This window comes from Notolepis coatsorum, assembly GCF_963971535.1.
Source record: "Notolepis coatsorum genome assembly, chromosome: 6".
Classification (NCBI taxonomy): domain Eukaryota; kingdom Metazoa; phylum Chordata; class Actinopteri; order Aulopiformes; family Paralepididae; genus Notolepis; species Notolepis coatsorum.
The window spans coordinates 163,436,450-163,448,295 of record NC_140170.1 but is presented as its reverse complement, the minus strand read 5'-3'; the positions used below and the strand labels follow the sequence as shown (position 1 = coordinate 163,448,295).

The 11,846-nt window shown below is 44.9% G+C and overlaps 1 protein-coding gene across 1 annotated transcript in view; it reads left to right on the top strand.

The window, feature by feature from the left end:
- The window catches only part of adamts9 (ADAM metallopeptidase with thrombospondin type 1 motif, 9), a 110,068-nt gene that overhangs the window by 49,605 nt on the left and 48,617 nt on the right, over positions 1–11,846 (top strand). The window contains 2 exon segments of the mRNA XM_084315798.1: positions 2,974–3,100; positions 4,517–4,727. Coding sequence (XP_084171924.1) covers positions 2,974–3,100; positions 4,517–4,727 — 338 coding nt within the window.

The window sequence follows — 11,846 nt, the reverse complement described above, 5'->3', positions numbered from 1 at the left end:
GAGAGGTGGAGTAGAGTGAGAGGTGGAGTAGAGTGAGAGGTGGAGTCGAGTGAGAGGTGGAGTAGAGTGAGAGGTGGAGTAGGAAGAGAGGTGGAGTAGAGTGAGAGGTGGAGTAGAGTGACAGGTGGAGTAGAGAGAGAGGTGGAGTAGAGTGAGAGGTGGAGTAAAGTGAGAGGTGGAGTAGAGTGACAGGTGGAGTAGAGAGAGAGGTGGAGTAGAGTGAGAGGTGGAGTAGGAAGAGAGGTGGAGTAGGAAGAGAGGTGGAGTAGGAAGAGAGGTGGAGTAGAGTGAGAGGTGGAGTAGAGTGAGAGGTGGAGTAGAGTGAGAGGTGGAGTAGGAAGAGAGGTGGAGTAGAGTGAGAGGTGGAGTAGGAAGAGAGGTGGAGTAGAGTGAGAGGTGGAGTAGAGTGAGAGGTGGAGTAGGAAGAGAGGTGGAGTAGAGTGAGAGGTGGAGTAGGAAGAGAGGTGGAGTAGAGTGAGAGGTGGAGTAGGAAGAGAGGTGGAGTAGAGTGAGAGGTGGAGTAGAGTGAGAGGTGGAGTAGAGTGAGAGGTGGAGTAGGAAGAGAGGTGGAGTAGAGTGAGAGGTGGAGTAGAGTGAGAGGTGGAGTAGAGTGAGAGGTGGAGTAGGAAGAGAGGTGGAGTAGAGTGAGAGGTGGAGTAGGAAGAGAGGTGGAGTAGAGTGAGAGGTGGAGTAGAGTGAGAGGTGGAGTAGGAAGAGAGGTGGAGTAGAGTGAGAGGTGGAGTAGGAAGAGAGGTGGAGTAGGAAGAGAGGTGGAGTAGGAAGAGAGGTGGAGTAGAGTGAGAGGTGGAGTAGGAAGAGAGGTGGAGTAGAGTGAGAGGTGGAGTAGAGTGAGAGGTGGAGTAGAGTGAGAGGTGGAGTAGAGTGAGAGGTGGAGTAGAGTGAGAGGTGGAGTAGAGTGAGAGGTGGAGTAGGGTGAAACGGTCCTGGGACTAAGCAGATCACCTGACCAGACCTGACAAGTCTGTGCCAGACGTCAGTGGGTTTGGACACCGCGGTGCACTCTGTCCCAGCGGGAGGGCGGTTGATTCTCGTCTGGTCACGACGGAGAACAGCGTTGGGGAAAGCGTGGGCGTGTCTGGAGACCGGGGTGGCAGGTAAACTTGAAAACCTCATCGTAGGCGACGACTCGCCAAGAGTGGAGAGAGAGAACCACGTTTTACGATCTTCCACGCTACCGATGGTTTTCCCAAGAGAAACAGAGGAGCTTTTCAAGGGTTTCAACAACGTGTAGGAGGGTAAACAGAGACTCTGCCGGGGCGCGCTAAGCCTCGTAGCGCTGGGCTGTAAAAACATGAGAACACACGAGGTATGATTAGACGATCCATTTCCAAGAACTACGTGAGGCTGAAATCCCCCACATTGTACATGATGATTTAAACCAGAGGTGTCTGTAGACGCAAAGGCAAGAAGCAGGCACACACACACACGCACGCACGCACGCACGCACGCACGCACGCACGCACACACACACACACACACACACACACACACACACACACACACACACACACACACACATTGGTATCCAACACAATCTTTTGATGATTTAAACCTGGGAAAGCTGCTGCTGTGGACTCAGATAACCAACTGTGGTATCTTATCAGGTGTCGAGGTCAGGTCATAAATAACGCAGGTGAAACTTTACTGGAGGATGAAGTTGCGAAACTCGAGCTTGTGTGTTGTTGATAAGTCTCCTCTCAAAGTCTCGACTCGAATTCTTGAACGGGATGGGGATTCTCGAGCGGCAGCGCTGATGCTTTTGGCGGTCATGGGAAACTTTGTCAGAGTAATGGAATTAGAAAATTACGTTTTCCTGGAAAGATTATGGAAAAATTATATGTATCCAAAAATGTCATTGAAAGTGAATCAAGCTGGGCTTATCGACATCATCGAGCGAGGCTTCTGGTAGATCGAGTTACATTTCAAGGAGTATAATAACCCACGTAATAAATGTCCTGTCATAATACGTTCTGAGTCATAGTTGTAGCTCGCCGATGACAAACCAAAGACATTCAAATCAGAAAAATATAGTCCTGGAAAAGTCACAGAATGTGATTGGTGAAAAAGTTATGTTTGATAATATTGTGAGACAGATTTGTGTCCGAGTCTGAGCCCTAGTCCACACGTACACAGGTATTTCTGAAACCGTAGCTTTTTCTCTGCCGTTTGGCATTTTCGTCCTCAATGCAAACTGCATTTTAGGTAACTTTTTTTTTGCCTTTTCTCTCATCCCCCAACTCAATCGTTATGCCAATGGTCGTTGTGCTGCCCTACTGTTGGTCTGGGGAGGGTGTAGAGGGTGCTATACAAATAAAGTTATTATTATTATTATTACTGTTGGTCTGGGGAGGGTGTAGACTACCAGATGCTGCCCTACCGTCGGTCTGGGGAGGGTGTGTAGACTACCAGATGCTGCCCTACCGTCGGTCTGGGGAGGGTGTGTAGACTACCAGATTCATAACCCCCACCGGCTTTCCCATCCGTGAACCGCTGCTGGGAATTGAACCCGGGTCTCTGCGGCGGTAGGCCAGTTCTTAGACCACTACACTACCCAGCCGACCGAAAACTGACCTTTTTGAAAACCGCTGCACGGGGTGGAGATCTTCAGAAACATGGTGTGTTATTAATGTGGACGGGTGGAACCAGACCTTATGGAAAATGCTGACATCGTGACTAATGGCCCCGTCCACCACACGTATACGAATATGTTTGAAGATTTTGTATTTTCTCTGCAATCAGGACCACGGAGGGCTCCCTGCAGCCTCCTAGTCACAAAAAAATGGTGAAGAATCGTGTTTCAGGTCATCGAGTCATTTCATGTGAGCGATGTTGCATCGTTGTGAGGATCTTTTTTTTATAAATTTCTTTGTGATTTTATTTTTATTTCTTTGTATGTACATGTGGACTAGAGTCTTGTAACATCTCATACATTGTCTTATTGTGACCCTGTAGGAGAGCGCAAGAGGAAGCTCCTGTGCAACAGAGAGTCGGACCGGGTGGTGGTGTCTGACCAGAGGTGCCATCATGCAGCCAGACCGGCCACCATCACTGAGCCCTGCAACACAGAGTGTGAACTCAGGTCGGTCCACTCTCTGTTCTCTCTGTTCATTCATCTGCCGTCGTTCACTGAAGCATTCATCAACGGATCATTTGCTAAATAATGATTGACGTGGTAATCCATAGGGCTGTCCCCGACTAAGGATTTGGATAGTCGACTTTGATTGGCCGAAATGAGCCGATAATAGTCGACTATTAGTCGACTATGAAAAAAAAATTATTAATTATTTATTTATTATTATTATTTTTTTATCATTCCATTTGGGCTGTGGGGGGTGCTTAATGTCTGAAGGAGTCGACGGAAGGCTTCTTGACCTCTGCAAAAGCATGCAATTGATCCACTGATGGATACATCTTGATATTTGTCTAGTCTAGTGTGTTCATTAGATGGGTGAAATTTACATTTACATTTACATTTGGTCATTTAGCTGACGCTTTTATCCAAAGCGACTTACAAGTTCTGTACGACAAGTCAGCAGGAAGGGTACAACTCTTTCAGCTGAGTAACAATGTTCAAACAGTGCTGAAACTTGGGTGCTGCAGCTTTTGATCGATTAGTCACCTATTCGACTAATAGGGGTCAGCCCTAGTAATCCACCATGCCGATTAGTTGGCGCTACGTCCTCTGACATCAGTATTCCAACACTATAAAGATGTTCTCCCTGACAAAGAAGGAGCATCGAGCAATGATTGATGGAACGTAAAAAGTAAAATTAAAGTAAGAAGAAGTACAATTAAGGGGAAATTATTCAAATGTGTTGTTAGGGAAGTAATACTGATTGTTAGGGAAATAATACTGATTGATAGGGAAGTAATACTGATTAAAATGTGTTGTTATGGAAGTTATCCTGATTAAAAGGTGTTGTTATGGAAGTAATACTGATTAAAATGTGTTGTTATGGAAGTTCTCCTGATTAAATGGTGTTGTTATGGAAGTAATACTGATTAAAATGTGTTGTTATGGAAGTTATCCTGATTAAAATGTGTTGTTATGGAAGTAATACTGATTAAAATGTGTTGTTATGGAAGTAATACTGATTAAAAGGTATTGTTATGGAAGTAATACTGATTAAAATGTGTTGTTATGGAAGTTATCCTGATTAAAATGTGTTGTTATGGAAGTTATCCTGATTAAAAGGTGTTGTTAGGGAAGTAATACTGATTAAAAGGTGTCTTTAAATAACTAATACTGACACTCGCTATCCTGAGCGTCTGGATGGCAATGCTCTGTTCATTTGTTGTTATAATGAACTGAAGCAGATAGTAGCAGAGTTCATGTTGAAAGTCTGTTAGTCATAGTAACAGTAGCCAAGGAGGTTAGTCGCGTAGATATTTTGCAAACAAAACAGTCAAATAAATATTATATATAAATATTATCTCATCCTCATCATTCATTGTGACGCTTCACCTCTGCCCTCACCCTTGACCCTTGACCCAGGTGGCACGTGGCTCGTAAGAGTGAGTGCACAGCCCAGTGTGGCCTGGGCTACAGGACCCTGGAGATCTACTGTGCCAAGATCAGCCGCACGGACGGCAAGACCCAGAAGGTGGACGACCGTTACTGCAGCGTCATGAGGAAACCTGACGACAAGGAGGGCTGCCATGGAGACTGTAACCCAGGGGGCTGGGAGTACTCGCCCTGGTCCGAGGTGAGACTGTCGTACAGTGTGTGTGTGTGTGTATGTGTGCGTGCGTGCGCGCACGCGCGTGTGTGTGTGTGCGTGTCTGTGTGTGTGTTAGTGCTGCTCCTTATAACTTGATCAGTCGATTCATTGGTTGTCAGGGATTTAGTCACCCAAGACTTTCGAGACTTAAAGGTGCTATAAATAAATATATAAAAATAAATATATATATATATATATATATACATCCACAGAGCTCTTTAAAAAGGTATTGCTTTTTTCACCAAAGAAATGTTGATTCAGGAATTTATCATTTAAAAAATGTTTGCAGGTCCAAAAAGAATCTTGTTGTTTACATTTTGCATCCACGTATCCCCTCCCGACTTCCCGTTTCCCCCACGTGGAATGTGCCTGATTGGATAAACGATATTATGCTGGTGCTCTAGTGCGACATCTAGTGGTTGAATGTTATCCATAGCACCTGGGGAGACAATGGGAGACAGAAATCAATGCGTTAATATTGACAGTCTTAGTATATACTGGAAAATGATAATCATCACAGTAATATTCTCATTCTAGCAGCCTCTATACCTCTGTTTAGTCCTGTTCTCATTCTAGCTGCCTCTATACCTCTCTGTTTCAGTCCTGTTCTCATTCTAGCAGCCTCTATACCTCTGCTTCAGTCATGTTCTCATTCTAGCAGCCTCTATATCTCTCTGTTTCAGTCCTGTTCTCATTCTAGCAGCCTCTATACCTCTGTTTAGTCCTGTTCTCATTCTAGCTGCCTCTATACCTCTCTGTTTCAGTCCTGTTCTCATTCTAGCAGCCTCTATACCTCTGTTTCAGTCCTGTTCTCATTCTAGCAGCCTCTATACCTCTCTGTTTCAGCCCTGTTCTCATTCTAGCAGCCTCTATACCTGTCTGTTTCAGTCCTGTTCTCATTATAGCAGCCTCATACCTCTCTGTTTCAGTCCTGTTCTCATTCTAGCAGCCTCTATATCTCTCTGTTTCAGTCCTGTTCTCATTCTAGCAGCCTCTATACCTCTCTGTTTCAGTCCTGTTCTCATTCTAGCAGCCTGTATATCTCTGTTTCAGTCCTGTTCTCATTCTAGCAGCCTCTATATCTCTGTTTCAGTCCTGTTCTCATCCTAGCAGCCTCTATACCTTTCTGTTTCAGTCCTGTTCTCATTCTAGCAGCCTCTATACCTCTCTGTTTCAGTCATGTTCTCATTCTAGCAGCCTCTATACATCTCTGTTTCAGTCCTGTTCTCATTCTAGCAGCTTCTATACCTCTCTGTTTCAGTCCTGTTCTCATTCTAGCAGCCTCTATACCTCTCTGTTTCAGTCCTGTTCTCATTCTAGCAGCCTCTATACCTCTCTGTTTCAGTCCTGTTCTCATTCTAGCAGCCTCTATATCTCTGTTTCAGTCCTGTTCTCATTCTAGCAGCCTCTATACCTCTCTGTTTCAGTCCTGTTCTCATTCTAGCAGCCTCTATACCTCTCTGTTGCAGTCCTGTTCTCATTCTAGCAGCCTCTATACCTCTCTGTTTCAGTCCTGTTCTCATTCTAGCAGCCTCTATACCTCTCTGTTTCAGTCCTGTTCTCATTCTAGCAGCCTCTATATCTCTCTGTTTCAGTCCTGTTCTCATTCTAGCAGCCTCTATACCTCTCTGTTTCAGTCCTGTTCTCATTCTAGCAGCCTCTATATCTCTCTGTTTCAGTCCTGTTCTCATTCTAGCAGCCTCTATATCTATCTGTTTCAGTCCTGTTCTCATTCTAGCAGCCTCTATACCTCTCTGTTTCAGTCCTGTTCTCATTCTAGCAGCCTCTATATCTCTCTGTTTCAGCCCTGTTCTCATTCTAGCAGCATCTATACCTCTCTGTTTCAGTCCTGTTCTCATTCTAGCAGCCTCTATATCTCTCGGTTTCAGTCCTGTTCTCATTCTAGCAGCCTCTATACCTCTCTGTTTCAGTCCTGTTCTCATTCTAGCAGCCTATATACCTCTCTGTTGCAGTCCTGTTCTCATTCTAGCAGCCTCTATACCTCTCGGTTTCAGTCCTGTTCTCATTCTAGCAGCCTCTATATCTCTCGGTTTCAGTCCTGTTCTCATTCTAGCAGCCTCTATACCTCTCTGTTTCAGTCCTGTTCTCATTCTAGCAGCCTATATACCTCTCTGTTTCAGTCCTGTTCTCATTCTAGCAGCCTCTCTGTTTCAGTCCTGTTCTCATTCTAGCAGCCTCTATATCCCTCTGTTTCAGTCCTGTTCTCATTCTAGCAGCCTCTATACCTCTCTGTTTCAGTCCTGTTCTCATTCTAGCAGCCTCTATACCTCTCTGTTTCAGTCCTGTTCTCATTCTAGCAGCCTCTATATCTCTCTGTTTCAGTCCTGTTCTCATTCTAGCAGCCTCTATACCTCTCTGTTTCAGTCCTGTTCTCATTCTAGCAGCCTCTATATCTCTCTGTTTCAGTCCTGTTCTCATTCTAGCAGCCTCTATACCTCTCTGTTTCAGTCCTGTTCTCATTCTAGCAGCCTCTATACCTCTCTGTTTCAGTCCTGTTCTCATTCTAGCAGCCTCTATATCTCTCTGTTTCAGTCCTGTTCTCATTCTAGCAGCCTCTATACCTCTCTGTTTCAGTCCTGTTCTCATTCTAGCAGCCTCTATATCTCTCTGTTTCAGTCCTGTTCTCATTCTAGCAGCCTCTATATCTATCTGTTTCAGTCCTGTTCTCATTCTAGCAGCCTCTATACCTCTCTGTTTCAGTCCTGTTCTCATTCTAGCAGCCTCTATATCTCTCTGTTTCAGCCCTGTTCTCATTCTAGCAGCATCTATACCTCTCTGTTTCAGTCCTGTTCTCATTCTAGCAGCCTCTATATCTCTCGGTTTCAGTCCTGTTCTCATTCTAGCAGCCTCTATACCTCTCTGTTTCAGTCCTGTTCTCATTCTAGCAGCCTATATACCTCTCTGTTGCAGTCCTGTTCTCATTCTAGCAGCCTCTATACCTCTCGGTTTCAGTCCTGTTCTCATTCTAGCAGCCTATATACCTCTCTGTTTCAGTCCTGTTCTCATTCTAGCAGCCTCTATACCTCTCTGTTGCAGTCCTGTTCTCATTCTAGCAGCCTCTATACCTCTCGGTTTCAGTCCTGTTCTCATTCTAGCAGCCTCTATATCTCTCGGTTTCAGTCCTGTTCTCATTCTAGCAGCCTCTATACCTCTCTGTTTCAGTCCTGTTCTCATTCTAGCAGCCTATATACCTCTCTGTTTCAGTCCTGTTCTCATTCTAGCAGCCTCTCTGTTTCAGTCCTGTTCTCATTCTAGCAGCCTCTATATCCCTCTGTTTCAGTCCTGTTCTCATTCTAGCAGCCTCTATACCTCTCTGTTTCAGTCCTGTTCTCATTCTAGCAGCCTCTATACCTCTCTGTTTCAGTCCTGTTCTCATTCTAGCAGCCTCTATATCTCTCTGTTTCAGTCCTGTTCTCATTCTAGCAGCCTCTATACCTCTCTGTTTCAGTCCTGTTCTCATTCTAGCAGCCTCTATATCTCTCTGTTTCAGTCCTGTTCTCATTCTAGCAGCCTCTATACCTCTCTGTTTCAGTCCTGTTCTCATTCTAGCAGCCTCTATACCTCTCTGTTTCAGTCCTGTTCTCATTCTAGCAGCCTCTATATCTCTCTGTTTCAGTCCTGTTCTCATTCTAGCAGCCTCTATACCTCTCTGTTTCAGTCCTGTTCTCATTCTAGCAGCCTCTATATCTCTCTGTTTCAGTCCTGTTCTCATTCTAGCAGCCTCTATATCTATCTGTTTCAGTCCTGTTCTCATTCTAGCAGCCTCTATACCTCTCTGTTTCAGTCCTGTTCTCATTCTAGCAGCCTCTATATCTCTCTGTTTCAGCCCTGTTCTCATTCTAGCAGCATCTATACCTCTCTGTTTCAGTCCTGTTCTCATTCTAGCAGCCTCTATATCTCTCGGTTTCAGTCCTGTTCTCATTCTAGCAGCCTCTATACCTCTCTGTTTCAGTCCTGTTCTCATTCTAGCAGCCTATATACCTCTCTGTTGCAGTCCTGTTCTCATTCTAGCAGCCTCTATACCTCTCGGTTTCAGTCCTGTTCTCATTCTAGCAGCCTCTATATCTCTCGGTTTCAGTCCTGTTCTCATTCTAGCAGCCTCTATACCTCTCTGTTTCAGTCCTGTTCTCATTCTAGCAGCCTATATACCTCTCTGTTTCAGTCCTGTTCTCATTCTAGCAGCCTCTCTGTTTCAGTCCTGTTCTCATTCTAGCAGCCTCTATATCCCTCTGTTTCAGTCCTGTTCTCATTCTAGCAGCCTCTATACCTCTCTGTTTCAGTCCTGTTCTCATTCTAGCAGCCTCTATACCTCTCTGTTTCAGTCCTGTTCTCATTCTAGCAGCCTCTATATCTCTCTGTTTCAGTCCTGTTCTCATTCTAGCAGCCTCTATATCTCTCTGTTTCAGTCCTGTTCTCATTCTAGCAGCCTCTATACCTCTCTGTTTCAGTCCTGTTCTCATTCTAGCAGCCTATATACCTCTCTGTTTCAGTCCTGTTCTCATTCTAGCAGCCTATATACCTCTCTGTTTCAGTCCTGTTCTCATTCTAGCAGCCTCTATACCTCTCTGTTTCAGTCCTGTTCTCATTCTAGCAGCCTCTATACCTCTCTGTTTCAGTCCTGTTCTCATTCTAGCAGCCTCTATATCTCTCTGTTTCAGTCCTGTTCTCATTCTAGCAGCCTCTATATCTCTCTGTTTCAGTCCTGTTCTCATTCTAGCAGCCTCTATACCTCTCTGTTTCAGTCCTGTTCTCATTCTAGCAGCCTCTATATCTCTCTGTTTCAGTCCTGTTCTCATTCTAGCAGCCTCTATACCCCTCTGTTTCAGTCCTGTTCTCATTCTAGCAGCCTCTATACCTCTCTGTTTCAGTCCTGTTCTCATTCTAGCAGCCTCTATACCTCTCTGTTTCAGTCCTGTTCTCATTCTAGCAGCCTCTATACCTCTCTGTTTCAGTCCTGTTCTCATTCTAGCAGCCTCTATACCTCTCTGTTTCAGTAGCAGCCTCTATACCTCTGTTTCAGTCCTGTTCTCATTCTAGCAGCCTCTATATCTCTGTTTCAATCCTGTTCTCATTCTAGCAGCCTCTATACCTCTCTGTTTCAGTCCTGTTCTCATTCTAGCAGCCACTATACCTCTCTGTTTCAGTCCTGTTCTCATTCTAGCAGCCTCTATACCCCTGTTTTAGTCCTGTTCTCATTCTAGCAGCCACTATACCTCTCTGTTTCAGTCTTGTTCTCATTCTAGCAGCCACTATACCTCTCTGTTTCAGTCCTGTTCTCATTCTAGCAGCCTCTATACCTTTCTGTTTCAGTCCTGTTCTCATTCCAGCAGCCTCTATACCTCTCTGTTCCAGTCCTGTTCTCATTCTAGCAGCCTCTATACCTTTCTGTTTCAGTCCTGTTCTCATTCCAGCAGCCTCTATACCTCTCTGTTTCAGTCCTGTTCTCATTCCAGCAGCCTCTATACCTTTCTGTTTCAGTCCTGTTCTCATTCTAGCAGCCTATATACCTCTCGGTTTCAGTCCTGTTCTCATTCTAGCAGCCTCTATACCTCTCTGTTTCAGTCCTGTTCTCATTCTAGCAGCCTATATACCTCTCTGTTGCAGTCCTGTTCTCATTCTAGCAGCCTCTATACCTCTCGGTTTCAGTCCTGTTCTCATTCTAGCAGCCTCTATATCTCTCGGTTTCAGTCCTGTTCTCATTCTAGCAGCCTCTATACCTCTCTGTTTCAGTCCTGTTCTCATTCTAGCAGCCTATATACCTCTCTGTTTCAGTCCTGTTCTCATTCTAGCAGCCTCTCTGTTTCAGTCCTGTTCTCATTCTAGCAGCCTCTATATCCCTCTGTTTCAGTCCTGTTCTCATTCTAGCAGCCTCTATACCTCTCTGTTTCAGTCCTGTTCTCATTCTAGCAGCCTCTATACCTCTCTGTTTCAGTCCTGTTCTCATTCTAGCAGCCTCTATATCTCTCTGTTTCAGTCCTGTTCTCATTCTAGCAGCCTCTATATCTCTCTGTTTCAGTCCTGTTCTCATTCTAGCAGCCTCTATACCTCTCTGTTTCAGTCCTGTTCTCATTCTAGCAGCCTATATACCTCTCTGTTTCAGTCCTGTTCTCATTCTAGCAGCCTATATACCTCTCTGTTTCAGTCCTGTTCTCATTCTAGCAGCCTCTATACCTCTCTGTTTCAGTCCTGTTCTCATTCTAGCAGCCTCTATACCTCTCTGTTTCAGTCCTGTTCTCATTCTAGCAGCCTCTATATCTCTCTGTTTCAGTCCTGTTCTCATTCTAGCAGCCTCTATATCTCTCTGTTTCAGTCCTGTTCTCATTCTAGCAGCCTCTATACCTCTCTGTTTCAGTCCTGTTCTCATTCTAGCAGCCTCTATATCTCTCTGTTTCAGTCCTGTTCTCATTCTAGCAGCCTCTATACCCCTCTGTTTCAGTCCTGTTCTCATTCTAGCAGCCTCTATACCTCTCTGTTTCAGTCCTGTTCTCATTCTAGCAGCCTCTATACCTCTCTGTTTCAGTCCTGTTCTCATTCTAGCAGCCTCTATACCTCTCTGTTTCAGTCCTGTTCTCATTCTAGCAGCCTCTATACCTCTCTGTTTCAGTAGCAGCCTCTATACCTCTGTTTCAGTCCTGTTCTCATTCTAGCAGCCTCTATATCTCTGTTTCAATCCTGTTCTCATTCTAGCAGCCTCTATACCTCTCTGTTTCAGTCCTGTTCTCATTCTAGCAGCCACTATACCTCTCTGTTTCAGTCCTGTTCTCATTCTAGCAGCCTCTATACCCCTGTTTTAGTCCTGTTCTCATTCTAGCAGCCACTATACCTCTCTGTTTCAGTCTTGTTCTCATTCTAGCAGCCACTATACCTCTCTGTTTCAGTCCTGTTCTCATTCTAGCAGCCTCTATACCTTTCTGTTTCAGTCCTGTTCTCATTCCAGCAGCCTCTATACCTCTCTGTTCCAGTCCTGTTCTCATTCTAGCAGCCTCTATACCTTTCTGTTTCAGTCCTGTTCTCATTCCAGCAGCCTCTATACCTCTCTGTTTCAGTCCTGTTCTCATTCCAGCAGCCTCTATACCTTTCTGT